Source organism: Sceloporus occidentalis, unplaced genomic scaffold (assembly GCF_023333645.1).
Source record: "Sceloporus occidentalis isolate IW3139 unplaced genomic scaffold, rSceOcc1.0.p SCAF_2, whole genome shotgun sequence".
NCBI lineage: Eukaryota > Metazoa > Chordata > Lepidosauria > Squamata > Phrynosomatidae > Sceloporus > Sceloporus occidentalis.
In genome coordinates, this window is record NW_028316982.1 from 271,151,128 (window position 1) to 271,168,172 (window position 17,045).

Below are 17,045 nucleotides of genomic sequence, written 5' to 3' on the forward strand. Positions count from 1 at the left end.
CCCTACTTTGCTTCCCTCCCTAGGTGTGTCTGGGAAGTGGAGGGACTGAGAAAAAAGCATATTGTAAAGATCTTAAAATGCAGTCTCATAGATCCTTAATTTCTGTAAGCTATATGGAAATCTGTGAGCCAACCTGGAGTGTTGGGCTAGGACTCTGGAGACCAAGGTTTGAATTTGCGCTTGACCATGGAAACCTACCTTGGACATGGCACACTCTCTGAGCCTCAGAAGAAAGTCATGGCAAACCCCTTGTAACAAACCGTGCCAAGAAAACCCTTTGATAGCCTTGGATAGGTCACCAGAAACAGAAACAACTTGAAGGCACATGATAAAGAAGGCAGGGCTAAAAACTCTATATAGTCCTCCAGATCCTGTTGAACTCCAGCTCCCATCAGCCCGTCACTATGGCCATAGACAAGGGACAATGGGTATAACACATCTGTAATATCTTACTATTGCTGCAGACAGGGAGCGGCGTGTGTGTGTGTATACAACAAAGAAAGTGTACACAACAAAAGAATCAAGTGCATAGACTGGCATTAAATGGACACGCCACCCATTAACACACCCAGACTGTGTTCACTTAAGTTTCCTCCTTTTATTGAAAAAAAAAGGTCATTTTAGAAAATGGCAGTTTATATAAGAGAGAAGGAAGAGATTGTTCAGCATGAATAAAACGCACCACATGAGACAAAGTAATTGGACAAAAGAAGGTATTAAAACGCTCCCATTTCTTTTAAAAACTCTTGGAATTACCTTTGACCTGAAACGCTCCAGGGACAGGTACACCAAACTTTCTGGTTTGCTTGGTTTCTCTCTCTCTCTCTCATCCAATGAAAGGATTTGTACAAAAGAAAAAGTTCCCTTTCCCTGGTTGGATAAATTAAAGACAATGACTACTCTTGTGCATGGAAACTGACTTTCTGAAAATAACTCATGTATTGCCTTGAATTGCCAATGTACAAATTAACCAAAATTCCTTCCCTGGCTGAAGCTGGGAACCCCCCGAACCAACACTGCTTTTGTGCTAAATGCTGCATGAAAGGAAAGTTGTCTTAGAAAGCCCTGCTAGCTTTAAAAAATGGAGAGCAGATTATATAGCAGCTTTTTCTGTGCCATACAGATGTCCTGGACTACAACTTTCATCATCCCCAGCCGGTGTGGCCAAAGCAGGGATTGTAGTCCAACACTCTCTGGAAGGCACCAAGTGGGCAAGTGTATTATACAGGAGTCTCTCTCCTTTTGAGAATTTCCTTCCAAGTTCAATTTATGTTAACAAAGCAGACTGAGATGTTGAGCCAAAAGCAAGGCGAAGCCAATCTGAATTAGACATTTGCTTCTGTTTTATAGGTCCTAGATTTTACAATCCTCTTGAGAGAAAGAGAGGGGGGGGGGAAAGAGAGTGGAAATAGAGAGAGGATTTCAGGACGACAACAGAGGCTAACATTCGTTGCTATTTTGCTTTATTGGCTTAAAATTGGCATGAGCCCAGCGGGAAGGTGGGACACTGGGTGCAGCCTACTTCGTCTTCCGTTCCGTGAGCAGGCTGTCATGAAGCTTGGAGACCTCTGGCTCAAAGGCTTCCATGACTAAAGTGCCGTTGCAGTCAAAGAATTTGGCGATGGACTTGGTGAACTCTGCCTCCCTCTGCTGTTTGGTTCGGCCGCTGATGAATGTCATTTTGAGGGTGTACTTGTCATCGAACCTGGGGATTTAGGGACAGAAACAGGACATCTGTGACACGAGCCAGAGTTTGCGGAGGAGGAGAAAGGTAGAGATGGGTTGCTGAGGATCACAAAGCAGATCCGAGTCTGTTCAACACTGAAAGATATTTAGTTCTGTGTCAAAAACCCATTTCTGCTACCCAAATAAACCCTGCAAGTTGTGGGGATCTGCATATACTGTATTTGCTTACCAGGCCTAATTTATTCTGAAGCAAGGAAATACGCAAAGAAATGTTATCATTTGGCCTTTAGAAACGTATCTCAGCAGCCTCAAACTCAACTCCAGTTATGATAATTTCAGCAGACCTTGATCATATATGTATTATATGTACCTTAATGGCTAGCAACTTTTTTGGGGATGGGAGGGGGAACACAAAGAAAAACAGGGATGCCTCGGCCCAGTACTGAACTACAGAGCTGCAGGTAGAGAAAACACAAAGAACTGAGTGCAGAGAATTTACAGAGGCCAAAAAAGTAATTGTAGAGACTCAGGTGTGGTGCTTGATACCTTTTCAGACTTGAAGAAAGCTGCCAGATGTCATCAGGATCCATCCCTGCTGGGTCTTTTCTGTGTGCTACCAGGAAGATGCTCTTCTCCTTATACGAGGTATAGATGGTCAGAATCCCCATCATAACAAAATATGTAGGGCAATGTTAAAGAAAGACATCAGTCAAGTGGCAGCAACTGAAACACAGCAAGCATCTCAGTTTAAAGAGAACCCTTGAGACCCAGTACTAAGCAAGTATGGCACAACTGGTAGAAGTGTGGGATCCCAAACACCCTACAGAAGTAACATGCATCGATCTGACAGGTGCATGACATCTGTACAGGCTAGGTCTTTCTGAAATAGCAAGTTCCACCATGATGTAGCGTTAAGACACCACTACAGAGGGACTGTCCAGCAGGTGTAACACCTATGTATACACTAAGGCTGAGTAAACCTTTTCTCTGGCCTGTCCTTCTCTGTGTTTTGCTTTAGAAAAAAAAAAACACAAAAAGAACTAGAGAGATTATATTCTTTAAATGTGAAAGAAAGCAAAGGCGGGATACAGACGGGCAAAAAGGGGTGTGTTCATGACGTCATGAAGGTATAGCCTTCAGACGGCCCTTACCTGAATGCCGCCATGAATACGCCGCCTGCACGCCCCAAGCGGGAAGAAGCGGCATTAAAAAGGTGCTGCTTTTCCCCGCTTCTTTTCTATATACTGCGCAGCTGTGCATCTCCGTCTGTAAGCTGCTGCACCGGTACGCCAGAATTGTTACGCCGCTAATTTAAGTTGCCCATTTAAAAGCTCCGTGTCTGCTGCGTCACATAATGAGTCGGGGTCCTGGAACATGCGCAGTTTGCACCGAGGCTCTAATTAGAGCGTCAGATGCCATGCAGATGTGGAAGCTGCAGCACAGCTGCACTCTACTTTAATGCTCGTAACCCTAACCCTAGAGCAACATGTACACATGCGCTGCTAGAATTGGGGAAAGTTTGGAATTTAAAGAGAACCCCTACACACATTCCTGTGCCATTTTCACCTAACAATAAAAAACCCCTAAAACTTTAAATATTTATATATGTACAAGGGAGGTGATGGGGGATGGCAGGGGGACAGCGGTGGCAGCGGCGACAGCTGTGGCTGTGCATTGCAGATTCAGCAAGAGCGTGGGGACCAAAGGAGAGGAGGCATCCATGATGCTGGTGACACTACCAACGTGCAAGCGGACAAGGATGCCAACACCAGCTGATCACCAGCTGGCAGGAGACCACCATTGTTCTTGGGCAGGACGAGGGAAAAAGTTTAAAGGGGCCTGGGAGCTTTAAATGTGCACATAGGCTTTCTGCCGCCGGTGCTGAGCGCCGCAGCTGCGCATCCACCAGCCGGCAAAAGAAAAAAAAAAGCCCCGTTTTTGGCCGCCCGTGCAGAAGCTGCCTCTCTCTTTGCAGCGTCCTCCGAGGCGGCGGTATGGAAACTGCGGGTCAGAAACGGCCCCAGGTGAGGCGTCTTCACTGCCCCCCATGTGGAAGCCCCATACACCTGAGCCACGCCCCCGGGGCGGGCGGTCTGGAGGCTCCGTATTCAGCAGAATACACCTCCAAGACGTCTTCCCCTGCCCGTCTGTACCCCGCCAAAGATTCATCCACTAATCCACAGTCTGGACTTGAACTGCAAGGCAGGGTATTCAAATATGTTTGTGATGCTGAATCAGAATTGCCCCCCTTTTTGACAAGCTCCTAATCTTTAACAGGTAGGTGCCAGACCAGCAAAAGTGTCCTGTTCATGCTGAGAATAGCTGTAGCTACTGAATTTGGCACAGATGGCTGAGAATTTTGTTTGGTTTCTGTTTTCCAAAACTGTCAAATTTATTCACAAAGGTTGTGAAATGCACCTGAGATTTAAAAGCTTTAAATGAAAACAGAACTGATAAGATTCCTCTATCCCAATTGTATGCAAGTTCAAAGTATTCCTACTGAAATACACTACTCTGCCGTATTCTATAATAGACTGAATAGAACTGGCATTTTACCAATGTATTATCATGGCATAGTGGTTTGAGAGTTAAACTCCGGAGATCAGGATTCAATTCCCTGTTTAGCCATGGAAGTTACTTGTGGCAACCCTACGGTGAGCCTGACATGGGATTTCCTTGGCAAGATTTGTTACTGCCTTCCCCTAAGGCTGACTTGTCTAAGGTCACCCAGTCGGTTTCCATGGCCAAGCCAGGATTTGAACCCTGGTCTCCAGAGTCATAGTCCAGTACTCAAACCACTACACCACACTCTATAAGATTTTTTCAAAAAGTGACAAAATAATACTATCATTTGCATCATCATCATCATCATCATCATCATCATCATCATCATCATCATCATCATCATCTCTCTTTCTTCAACCTCTTCTATCTGGTTTGAGAAGATAGGCTGAGTAGTTATCCCAAGGTAGATGTTCCAGAAGATTGTCTGACAATCTATCCCTTATGCACATGCTAGATCAATTCTGGTAAGAAAGCTGCCAAAGCTGCTAAGAGAAATGAACACTTTTAAGAGGAACAAAGCCCCCAGGAAAAGGATATGATACAACACAAACAGCAAGGACTGGCTTGGACTCAGGGAAGGGGTGAAGGTAATCCCATATTAAAGCCACAATGGCAAAGAGGCAGGAGATGGTGCAAATGATGAGGCGGCCATCAATCAGGCAGAAGTTCTCTACATACTTATACTTTTCCAAGAGAACCTAAGGGCAGAAGAAATAAACACACATGTATTGAAGAACAAGCTATACACAGACTTCATCTGAGAACTCAGTATTGCATTTATGTTCAATATGCAGCTCATAGTGGTTGAGGTCAAAGCCTGTCAAGCTAATATGGGTACCTGGCTCACTGTGCCCACTGGCAACAGCTGTTTCTTTCTTTCTTGGACTCTTACCAGGGACCATCAGCTGATGGATCCACGGACGTCCACTTTAAATGACAATGGCCTAGATATGCAGCTCTTAAATTCCTGATCTTTTAAGAATTTTAGAATTCATCTCCCCAAATCCCTGAACACTGCCCAAGCCAGCTAGGGCTTCTGAGAGTTGAAGTCCAAAATGATTGGCAAACCAGTATTTGAGAACCACTGGCCAAGATGTATGTCAGTTCATTAGATGCAGAAAGCATCTTTTGTTGTTGGACGGGGTTGGCAAAACACACCCAACATGCTTTTTAAACCTCTTATTCCTCCCAAGAGGTTCTAGATTGGTCAACTGCACTCCCAGAAGACTCTGGCTTCTTCCACCCCAAATAGTCAAATGTGCCCCGCTGGGAGCTTTTGCAGGGCATGTTTGGCTAATTTAGTCCCCCAAAACTTTAGAGTTAAGGGGCATCTGGCAACTGAGGGAAGGAAATGGGGGTTGTGGTTCTCCAAAGTCCTCAGGGCAATCCCACAACCTCTGGAAGTTGCCCATCCCTGTGGTAGGAGCTGGATACAAAACTTTTCTGTCTCTCCCAAAACATGATACCAACGTATGTCTCATGTCTCATATCAGACTGAACTCTGGAGGTGTTCAAGTTGCCTTAAAAGAGCAGTGCAGCTCCACAGATGATTTTTAAAGCTGCTCTCTTCCTTTCCAACCTCCAAACCTGAGAGGACAGGCAGAGTTTGGCATGTCAAGTGTTACACACAAATCTGAAGTGCTGAGTAAACTGCTAGTTGGCTCCACACTGGGGCAGAGTGCCTTCACACAAGAACTAGATACTGAAGACATAGCAGATGCTGTCAAAAAGGGCAGCGAGGCGGCTTGAGAGAAATGTAAAAGCAACAGGGAGAATCATCCATTTAGCAAAGGCACTCTTAGCCAACTTGTGAGGAGACCAGATAAAGAAAGGCCATAACACAAGTACCAGACTTGGGCAAATGGAACGGGAAAAGGGTACCTTTTTGGCAGAATCATCCAATGAATTCTTCACAGCTGATCCATCCCACTTGTCCACTTTGACAGGTTTGTCGTCGATTTTCCACTGCCAGGCAAAACAAACAAAGAAGAATCTCATCAGGAAGGGTGCTTGCTTTGCACATCAAGTACTTCAGATGAAACACTTGGGTGTCTTGTTTGCACACACACTGTTCTCGACTGGCCAGCATTTTGCTTCTAGACTGGCTCCCCTCCAAGCAGTTGGTCAGCCAGACCGTTCTTGAAGCCTCTGTCAAGATGCAGACATCCCAGACAATATTTTTGGCATTTACAAAGCATCGTTGGTAAGAGAGATAAACTGTCTAAGGAATCTGAACAACAACAAAGGAAGCATCTTAGTATTTTTATATTGCTGACACACAACTGAGGCTGAGGAGGAGGAGGAAGAGGAGTTTGCCCAAGGCACATCTGAGTTCAGAATTAAGACTATCATCTGAAAAACTTCACAGCTTCTGCTCTTACTCACTCACACTGCAGCACTCTTCCTTGTTCTGGAAAAGTAGATCACTTAGAAAGACAGAGCACTGGTGATTAGAAACAAATAGGAAGTGCTTAATAATATTAATTTTAATTGGATTTGAGATCCAGGAGTAACTAATACTTATTGCTTCGTAAATTTCAGGGCTGGGGAGTAGGAGTAAGGAGTAAAGAAGAAGGTTTAATAAGAGTAAGAGTAGGAATAAGAAGTAACAAAATAGATTTGTTACTCCTTATTCTTGTTATTATATTGTACAGGCAAACACCCAAAACAATTTTATTATATTACACTGGAAGGCAAAGAGTGTCACTTATACACACTCACACCAACCTTGCAAAGCAACTGGGGCTTTTCCCTAGGGCTGGGGAGTAGGAGTAAGGAAAAAGGAGTAAGAGGCTTTTACAGGAGTAGGAGTAACATTAAGGAAAAATATCTTACTCTGGAGTAACCCCAAAATCACCACTGCTCCCCAGCCCTGGTCAGTTTATTTTTTTAACTTTCGTTATTAATGTTTTAATTTTATCCATTGCACCAAGCTGTTTCTTGGGCATCATTAGGCATGATGGCACACAAATTAGGGAGTGGGTAATACATTCTTTAATTTTAAAAACAGTAATTGTATTGTGCTTAGATTAAAGGTTTTGTAAATTGAAAACCCCTTAATCTAAGCAAAATAGAAGTGCTGATTATAAATGTAAAGGACTTCTTTCCCATTCCCTAATTTTTGTGCCATCATGGCTAATGATGCCCAAGAAACAGCTTGGTGCAATGGACAAAACTAAAATATTAATTACAAAAGTTAAAAAAATAAATACTAGTATTAAAATATAAGTTAAAAACACAGCAGAGTAAAAACTATTTAAAAAGCACAAAATGTTAAAACAGCACACCACACTACATGACTAAAATTGTTAGCTTTTAAAGCTAACATGTGTGGAATGAAAAAAACGAAAAGTAGGGAAACCGAGCATAAGTAAACCAAAATATTTGTAACTCTCTAGTGAAGGCTTCTTCGCAAATTCATCCAGGGATGATCCATTTTTCCGTGTCTTATTCTCTAGATGAGCAGAAAACAAGCTTGCTCCATCCTCAATGTGACACCCCTTCAAATACTTAAACAGGGCTATCAAAACACCACTTTCTCTTCTCCAGATTAAACATACCTAGCTCCCTATGTCTTTCTTCATAGGGCTTGATGGTTTCCAGACCCTTCACTGGTTTAGTCGCCCTCCTCTGGACATGCTCCAGTTTCTCCACATCCTTTTAAAATTGTGGTACCCCAAACTAGAAACAGTCTTATTCCAGGTGAGGCCTGACCAAAGCAGAATAGAGTGGCACTATTACCTCCCTCGATCTAGACACTATACTTCTATTGATATGGTCTAGAATGGCATTGGCTTTTTAGCTGCCACATCACACTGTTGACTCTTGTTCAACTTGTGACCTACTAGGACTCCTTTCACATGCCCCTTTGTTGCATTGTTTATTGAAGACATACTGGATACCAGAAGTCTGTTTTTCACCTGCCCCCCAATGCTAATACTGGGGGGGGGGGGGGGGAATCTAGCTAGACAGGTAACAAGGAAGAAAAAAGGGATCTGGGCTGGAGTAATAGACTTTGGAAAAGGGGCTTGAGGCTTCTATGTTAACTGAGGTATGCCTGGATTGCCTATTCTGACTGCTGGCATCTCTCTTGAAGTTTTCCCAGCTTTGTTACCCAATGTGCTTTCGAATGGGAGATTCTAGGAACTGAGTTTGCATGTAAACATTCAACCATTGAAAAATGAATGACTTCTCCCTGTAACCTATTTAAAAGAGTCGCTTTCTTTTCACAGATAGATACTCGTGCAAAAATCAGAACTGTTTCCAATATTTAATCAAATTAAACAGAATGGAGTAAAGAAACTCTACAGGGAGCCATCATCTAAATTGGCATCTCCGATCAATCAGACAGTGGGCTTTGGTTTACTAATGCTTACCATATATCCTTGACTATGAATTGACCCCATGTATAAGTCGAGGGCAGGTTTTGGGGCCCAAATTATGGATTTTGATATGACCCATGGATAAATTAAGGGTAAAACCTAGACTAGGGGAATGTAACAGAGGATCTAAAGGATGAAGCAAGGGAAAACAATACCAAAGAACTTACAAAATTTTAGCTGGCATCACTATTTGTGCTCACACTAAAAGCTTCATGGATGAGACAAGAAGCGGGGGGTCAGTGCTTCCAGGCTTACGTTCTTGCCCTTTACCAGGATATGGTTCTTTTTTATATTGAAGTTAAAATACAGTAGTAGACTGATTCGTGGATAAGTCAATTCAGTTTTTCTGGGTAATTTTTTTTGACTATATATGAGTACAGTGGACCCTTTCCTTATGTGGGGATCCGTTCTGGTTCCCCCTGCGTAAGGGGAATTCTGCGTATGCTCGTGCCCCATTGCAAACAATGGGGTGCATGCTTGTGGCACACATGCTACGGTCATACACTCCATTTGATTAATTACCACACGGTTTCAGCGTAAGCTTGAAGCCATGTATGGTACGCCCGTGTATGGCGCAGGCGCACTGTGGATACAATATTTAGTCCAGTTGTAATGATAACAACATCCTGAAGAGCTTTATCTACCTGGGTCAAGACAATCTTGTCACTGTGGTCCATGCTCAAGTATTACTGAATTCTTCCCATGAACTCTCTGAGGGTTAGTCAGAAATGCAAAATGAAGCAATTCAACTGCAGCGCTTTGGCTGAAAGAGTTGTATTGGCTATCTGTATGTTATCTGGCCTGGTTTAAGGTATTGGTGCTGCTATATAAAGGCCTCGGAGACTTTGAGTTACCTGAGAGACCACCTGGTCCATTACACTTCTACTTGAAATGTCCATGCCTACTGCTCAGGAAAAGGCATTCTGTGTAACCCCTTTGGAAGGCTCCACCACTTGGATTAAGAGATATATGCCTACAATAGTGAGCCTTAGGCAAAAGTTAAAAATATTTCTTTTTTTTTCATGTCTCCAGATTAAATAAATAAATAAAAAAATAATTTGTTTGATAAAAGTCCACTCTTGGCTGCCCTTTTTATATGTAAGAAATGAAAATACAACCAAAAAGTGTGAAAGCTAGCACGGTGCATTTTACTCCTTTTGGTTAGCCTAAAAAGGTATTAATGCAGTGTGTATTTCTGATTTTGTTGTATTTTGCCCTATGGCTAACAAGCTACATCTACAATTCCTTTTAGATATGATGGAACTGACCTGTCATTGTTTATGATGCTGAATTTTATCTTTATTTGTTGTTACACGCTGTGGCACACTGAGCTGAGACAGTTCTTATTCAGCGGTATCTAAATCTTAAAGAAATGTCAGGAGGCATCCAACTCCTTTGCGCATAACACTGGTTTGAGAAATTAGTGTCATCACGCATCTCACGTACTGGCTAACTTCAGTTCAGAAACACAAGGTTCAGAAGGCTTTAGTCAGAAAAATGAAGCTGTCCACAGCGTAAGGGTTGTTGTTGTCAGGACTGAAGAACTTGTCAGTTACACAGTTAATTAAAAGCAGGAGCCATTCAAGTATTTTCAGGTGCTCACCCCTCATTTATCTCAAAGCATTCTTTTCCCCAGGACTCCCCCTCCTTTCCTTTGTACCAAGCATTCCCATCAAACTGAACTTGATCCTGCACATCACTTATCTCCTCTCCTCACATTTGGTTATTAGCCAGCTCCAAAGGAGATGAAACAATATTTTCACACATCATCACCATTCGTGCAGCATATCCCACCATCCAGTATTATGGAATATATGGCTACCAAGCGTGCCAGGATCTATGACACTGACACCACAACACCTTCTGTGGTATTTATGTGAGTGAAGCAAACTCCTAAATAACCCAGATGGCTACCCTTGCAGTGTCTAGCTGAGTCCAACTCAAGAACAAGTGTAACATACTAAGTACTAATGAAAACAGAAAGAGCCATATGGCCAATGAATAAAAGCAAAAAGCTACCAGAAAGCTTGTGAAGTTGAAGGCTTTCATGGCTGGCATCCATAGTTTTTTGTGCGTTTTTCAGACTATGTGGCCATGTTCTAGAAGAGTTAGAGAATGCCAGCCACAGATGCTGGCGAAATATCAGGAATAAACACTTATAGAACATGGCCACATAGCCCGAAAAACCCACAAAAAACTACCTGGAAACTTGTTTTTTTTTTTAAAAAAAAAGACACACATTTTAGTTGGGTTTAAAAATGATAGTTTGGAAGTATGACTCAGATCTGGTTTTTGAGAGCTAATGTGGCATAATGTTCAAGAATCTGAAATGGGTCTTAGACTCCCTTCCTCCTAGCATTTCCTGCCACCTGCGACTGGCTTAAAATAAGGACACATCATCACTGTTGAGACTGGAGGCAAATTCATCTGGAGGCATTCAGATCCTGGGTCCAGGATGGAATTCTAGATCCAGCATAGCCCTGATCAACATGAAAACAGAGAATATACCGTGCTGCTGATCACACTCTAATCTTAAATAAGGGAGCAGAGTCTCAGATTTGCCAAGAAGTCTCAACACAACTGAGAGCAAGGAGAAGCTACTGCAGCAAAGATATGTTTGGAAATGAATTTTGGGTGAAAAGCCCCTTCGGCAATTAAAAAGAGATTGAAAGAGAGATCATATGGCCTTTTGTTTCACTTCTGAGAAGGTGCACAGACAAAAGTGAAGAATTTATGTTCCCAGGTAGGGTTATTAGCTGACAAAGTGGGGCACAGAGAGGGAAAGGCTTGAATGGAGGCGCATGCCCACAAGCGGTGACGGGCGCACGCCTCAGATATGCGCACCATTTTAACCCCCTCTGTTTGCTCCTTGCGATTAAGCAAGGGTCACGGATCTGAAGTCGGCATAAACGGAGGGGCAACTATACTCTCTTTAGGAGCTAAGCCAGAACAATCTTTTCACCCCAAATCTCTGACACACGCAAACAACAGCAATACAACGCACGCAAAAAGTCCCATCAGTACAACTAGTTGAACATTTTGTTTCACCAAAGGACTGACTGCAGGATAAGAACGTGGAGAGCTAGGTGTAAGTGTAGATATGCACACACACACGGACTGACACCCTGTTACTGGCATATGCATGCTTAAGACTATAGCCACACTGCAGAATTAATGCAGACTGACATTGCTTTAACTGTCGTGGCTGAATCCTATGAAATGCTGGGGTCTGTGGTTTGTTGTGGCACCAAAGCACTATGAGAAAGAAGGCTAAATATTTTGTGTAACTACAAATGCTATGAATGTGGGATGAATTATTCTTCACAGCACAACAAATACATTTGGCTGAAGCAGTGGAAGTAAGGTTGTGCATATAGCAATATTGTGCTTTGCAGTCATGCACTGAACTGCACACTGACGTTGTGCATTAGGCACTGTGGTTGCCCATCGCACAACAGCACCCAGTCATTGACATGTGTTGCCCAACGTTGCTATCCCATATGGCAGCTGCATGGCGTTGGCTCAGTGTATCTCTGCATGTCGATATTTACATTGCGCTGATGCTGCACAGAAAAATATGTATCATAAAGGTTCCAGCCTACCTCTCTACCGATGGCAATTCCAGATATGACTGGGAGGAAAAAGGCAGACATTCCTACCAGTCAGTGCAGATAGTACTGGCCTAGGTTGCTGCCACACTGCAGTATTAATACAGTTTGACACCACTGTAACTGCCATGGTTCAATGCTATGGAATCCTGGGATGTATCATTTTATGAGTTATTTAGCCTTCCATATATTAGAGAGCTTTCATGCCACAGCAAACTACAAATCCCAAGATGCCACAGCATGGAGCCATGGCAGTTGAAGTGTCCCTTATTCTTGGAATCACCTCCCTGTAATCTTGGGAACTGCTCCTTCTCTTGCTGCTTTTAAATCCAAATTCTAAACTTTTTTGTTTTATAAAACTGTCAGATTTTTGTATAAATAATAATAATTATTATTCTGTTTATTTATATCTTGCCTTCCTCCCAGTACAGGGACTCAAGGTGGTATGAATGTTTTATGTCTTTAGCATATTTGATTATCTGTACTGTAAATTAAATATGAGTTTATTTTAATGATTTTATAGTATTGGGTTTTAACTGTGAGTTTACGTATCTCTAATTGTGTTTTAACGTGCTGTATCCAGCCTCAATCTATGAGAGGTGGGAGTGAAATAAAATGCACTATTATTATTATTATTATTATTATTATTGCCTACTTTGTTTTATTTTACATTATGTCTCTGTGTGGTTTTTTTTTTTAAACTGCATTTCAATATTGCATTTTGGTATTTGACATTATTGAATAGTTCACTCTGTAACTTTAAACACCATGCAGAATCACACAATCATAGATCTGGAAGAGACCACAAGGGACATCCAGGGCAACCCCACTATGCCAGAACATGCAATCAAAGCACTTCCGACAGATAGCCATCCAGCCTCTGTTTGAAAACAGCCTCCAAAGAAAGAGACCTCCACCACTCTCCAAGGCAGCAATGTCTTCCACTGTCAAACAGCTCTTACCACGGGAAATTCTTCCTAATGTTGAGGTGGAATCTCTTTTCCTGTAGCTTGCATCCATTGTTCCGGGTCCTGTTCTCTGGAGCAGCAGAAAACAAGCTTGCTCCCGCCTCAATATGACATCCTTTCACATATTTAAACAGGGCTATCATATCACCTCTTAACCTTCTCTTCTCCAGGCTAAACATCCCCAGCTCCCTGAGTCGTTCCTCATAGGGCAAGGTTTCCAGACCTTTCACCATTTTAGTCGCCCTCCTCTGCACACGCTCCAGTTTCTCAATGTCCTTTTTGAATTGTGGTGCCCAGAACTGGACACAATATTCCAGGTGGGGCCTGACCAGAGCAGAATAGAGTGGCACTATTACTTCTCTTGATCTAGACACTATACTTTTATTGATGCAGCCTAAAATTGCATTGGCCTTTTTAGCTGCTGCATCGCACTGTTGACTCATGTTCAACTTGTGGTCTACTTGGACTCCCAGATCCCTTTCACATGTTGTCTCCTTAAGCCAGGTGTCCCCCATCATATATCTGTGCATTTCATTTTTTCACCCTAAGTGCAGTACCTTACATTTCTCCCTGTTGAAGTTCATTCTGTTAGCTGTGGCCCAGCTTTCTAGTCTATTCAGGTCATTTTGAATTTTGATCCTGTCCTCTGGAGTATTAGCTATTCCTCCTAATTTGGTGTCATATGCAAATTTGATAAGAATTCCCCCAATTTTTTCCTCCAAGTCATTGATAAAGATGTTGAATAGCACTGGGCCCAGGACAGAGCCCTGTGGGACCCCACTGGTCACTTCTCTCCAGGATGAAAAGGAGCCATTGTTGAGCACCCTTTGGCTTCGGCCGGTCAACCAATTACAGATCCATTTAACAGTTCCTTTGTCTAGCCCACATTTTACAAGCTTGTTTGCAAGAATATCATAGGAAACCTTGTCAAAGGCCTTACTGAAATCAAGATATACTATATCCACAGCATTCCCTTCATCTACCAAGCTGGTAATTTTATCAAAGAAAGAGATTAGATTTGTCTGGCATGACTTGTTTCTCTGAAACCCGTGTTGACTTTTTGTGATTATGGAATTGCCATCTAGATGTTCACAGACTCTCTGTTTAATGATCTGCTCTAGAATCTTTCCTTGTTTTGATGTCAGACTAACTGGACAATAATTCTTGGGATCCTCTTTCTTCCCCTTTTTGAAGATGGGGACAACGTTTGCCCTCCTCCAGTCTGTTGGGACTTCTCCTGTTCTCCAGGAGTTCTCAAGGATTATTGCCAATGGGTCCGATATTACATTTGCCAGTTCTTTTAGTACCCTTGGATGTAGTTCATCTGGTCCTGGAGACTTAAATTCATTTAGATTAACAAGGTTTTCCTCTACTATCTCTTTACTTATTCTGTGCTGAAATTCCCCTATTCTGTCCTCTGCTCCATTATCTTCAGGTTGAGCACCCTTTTCCTTTTCTGAGAAGACTGAGACAAAGAAGGTGTTGAGTAATTCTGCCTTTTCACTGTCCCTTGTTAGCATTTCTCCATCTTCTCAATGCAGTGGCCCTACCATTTCCATGCCATCTGTTCTTTCATCCAAGACATTGGAAAGATGTTGAATAGCACTGGTCCCAGGACAGAACCTGGTGGCACTCTACTGGTCACTTCTCTCCAGGATGATGGTGATGATTTTGGGACGTATTAAAACAAATGACAGTACTTACCCATAGGGAAACCATACTTGCCCATAGGGAATCACTGGAAAATATTTTCCCATAGAGAATCATGGAGAATATTTGCCCATAATTCCCAATGATTACCTATGTGCAAATAATGCCCAATGATTCTCTATGGGGGAAAATCCCCAATGATTCCCTATGGGCAAGTTCATGGAGGCCTTGGGCTTTCCTGCAGACAATCCAGGAAATGTCTCTTTAGACCAGTGGTTCCCAAACTTTGGTCCTTTGAATGCTTTGGACTTCATCTCCCAGAATTCCTTACTGCTGGCCAAGCTGGCTAGGGCTTCTGGGAGTTGAAGTCCAAAACACCTGGAGGACCAAAGTTTGGGAACCAATGCTTTAGACTCTAGCTCCTTCCATCACTGAGACTCTGGAAGAAAGGAAGGTGACAGTTGACTAAACTCCATTGGCCAGATTATGCAGGCTTAACTAGTTCTGTGTGGACCATAGAATCGTAGAGTTGGAAGAGACCATTAGGGCCATCCAGTCCAACCCCATTCTGCCATGCAGGAAATCCAAATCAAAGCATCTCTGACAGATGGCCATCCAGCGTCTGTTTAAAGACCTCCAAGGAAGGAGACTCTATCACCTTCCTAGGAAGTGCATTCCACTGCTGAACAGCCCTTACTGTCAGGAAGTTCCTCCTAATGTTCAGGTGGAACCTCTTTTCCTGTAGCTTGCATCCATTGTTCCGGGTCCTGTTCTCTGGAGCAGCAGAAAACAAGCTTGCTCCCTCTTCAACATGACATCCTTTCAAATATTTAAACAGGGCTATCATATCACCTCTTAACCTTCTTTTCTCCAGGCTAAACATCCCCAGCTCCCTAAGTCGTTCCTCATAGGGCATGGTTTCCAGACCCTTCACCATTTTTGTCGCCCTCCTTTGGACACGCTCCAGTTTCTCAATGTCCTTTCTGAATTGTGGCGCCCAGAACTGGACACAATATTCTAGGTGGGGCCTGACCAAAGCAGAATACAGTGGCACTATTACTTCCCTTGATCTAGACACTATACTTCTATTGATGCAGCCTAAAATAGCATTGGCCTTTTTAGCTGCCGCATCACACTGTTCACTCATGTTCAACTTGTGGTCCACTTAGACTCCTAGATCCCTTTCACACGTAGTTTCATTCAGCCAGGTGTCCCCCATAATCCTATATCTGTGCATTTCATTTTTCCGCCCTAAGTGCAGTACCTTACATTTCTCCGTGTTGAAGTTCATTTTGTTAGCTGTGGCCCAGCTTTCTAGTCTATTCAGGTCAGACCAACCCCATTCTGCCATGCAGGAACTCCCAATCAAAGCATCCCTGACAGATGGCCACCCAGCATCTGTTTAAAGGCTTCCAAGGAAGGAGACTGCATCACTCTCCGAGGAAGGAGTGTGTGCCACTGTTGAACATATTCCCCATGATTTCCTATAGGCAAGCTCCTCCCCCAATTATTCTCTATGGGCAACTATTTCCCAATGAATCCCTATGGGCAAGTATAGTTTCTCTATGGGCAAGCAAACCACAACCAACAGTGTGATGTGGCAGCTAACAAGGCCAATGCGATTTTAGGCTGCATCAATAAAAGTATAGTGTCTAGGTCAAGAGAAGTAATAGTGCCACTGTATTCTGCTCTGGTCAGGCCCCACCTGGAATACTGTGTCCAGTTCTGGGCGCCACAATTCAGAAAGGACATTGAGAAACTGGAGCGTGTCCAAAGGAGGGCGACAAAAATGGTGAAGGGTCTGGAGACCATGCCCTATGAGGAATGACTTAGGGAGCTGGGGATGTTTAGCCTGAGAAGGTTAAGGGGTGATATGATAGCCCTCTTTAAGTATTTGAAGGGTTGTCATATTGAGGAGGGAGCAAGCTTGTTTTCTGCTGCTGCAGAGAACAGGACCCAAAGGAGCAATGGATGAAAGCTATGATTCCCTATGGGCAAATATTCCGCAATGGATCCCTATACACTCGGGCCTCCTTCGTCGCTTCATCCGGGGCCTACCTTCTCCAAAATCCCGTTCTTATTCGCCCCTCCGCTGCCGCTATAACCGCCTCCTCCTCCCGCGCCGCCGCCGCCGCTGCCTTTCGCCGCCATTTTGCCTCCTCCTTCCCACTTTCGCGACCTGTTCG

General features: G+C 43.3%; 1 protein-coding gene across 1 annotated transcript; it reads right to left on the minus strand.

Moving 5' to 3' along the window:
- Positions 1-605: 605 nt before the first annotated feature.
- Positions 606-17,045, minus strand: LOC149320177 (signal peptidase complex subunit 2-like). The gene is made up of 5 exons (XM_089513079.1): positions 16,918-17,045; positions 6,133-6,216; positions 4,785-4,949; positions 2,233-2,363; positions 606-1,705 (listed from the first exon to the last, which is right to left on the minus strand). Exons 1-5 carry the CDS (start codon positions 17,008-17,010, stop codon positions 1,519-1,521), a joined length of 660 nt encoding a protein of 219 aa, XP_089369205.1. The 5' UTR covers positions 17,011-17,045; the 3' UTR covers positions 606-1,518.

What these genes read in the sequence shown, in the direction of transcription:
- LOC149320177 (XM_089513079.1), bottom strand. Translation starts at nt 17,010, where the DNA reads ATGGCGGCGAAAGGCAGCGGCGGCGGCGGCGCGGGAGGAGGAGGCGGT. An exon ending in TGGATGATTCTGCCAAAAAG is followed by an intron (nt 4,950 to 6,132) that starts GTACCCTTTTCC and finishes TTCTGCCCTTAG; the next exon opens with GTTCTCTTGGAAAAGTATAA. An exon ending in CTTTCTTCAAGTCTGAAAAG is followed by an intron (nt 1,706 to 2,232) that starts GTATCAAGCACC and finishes CTAAATCCCCAG; the next exon opens with GTTCGATGACAAGTACACCC.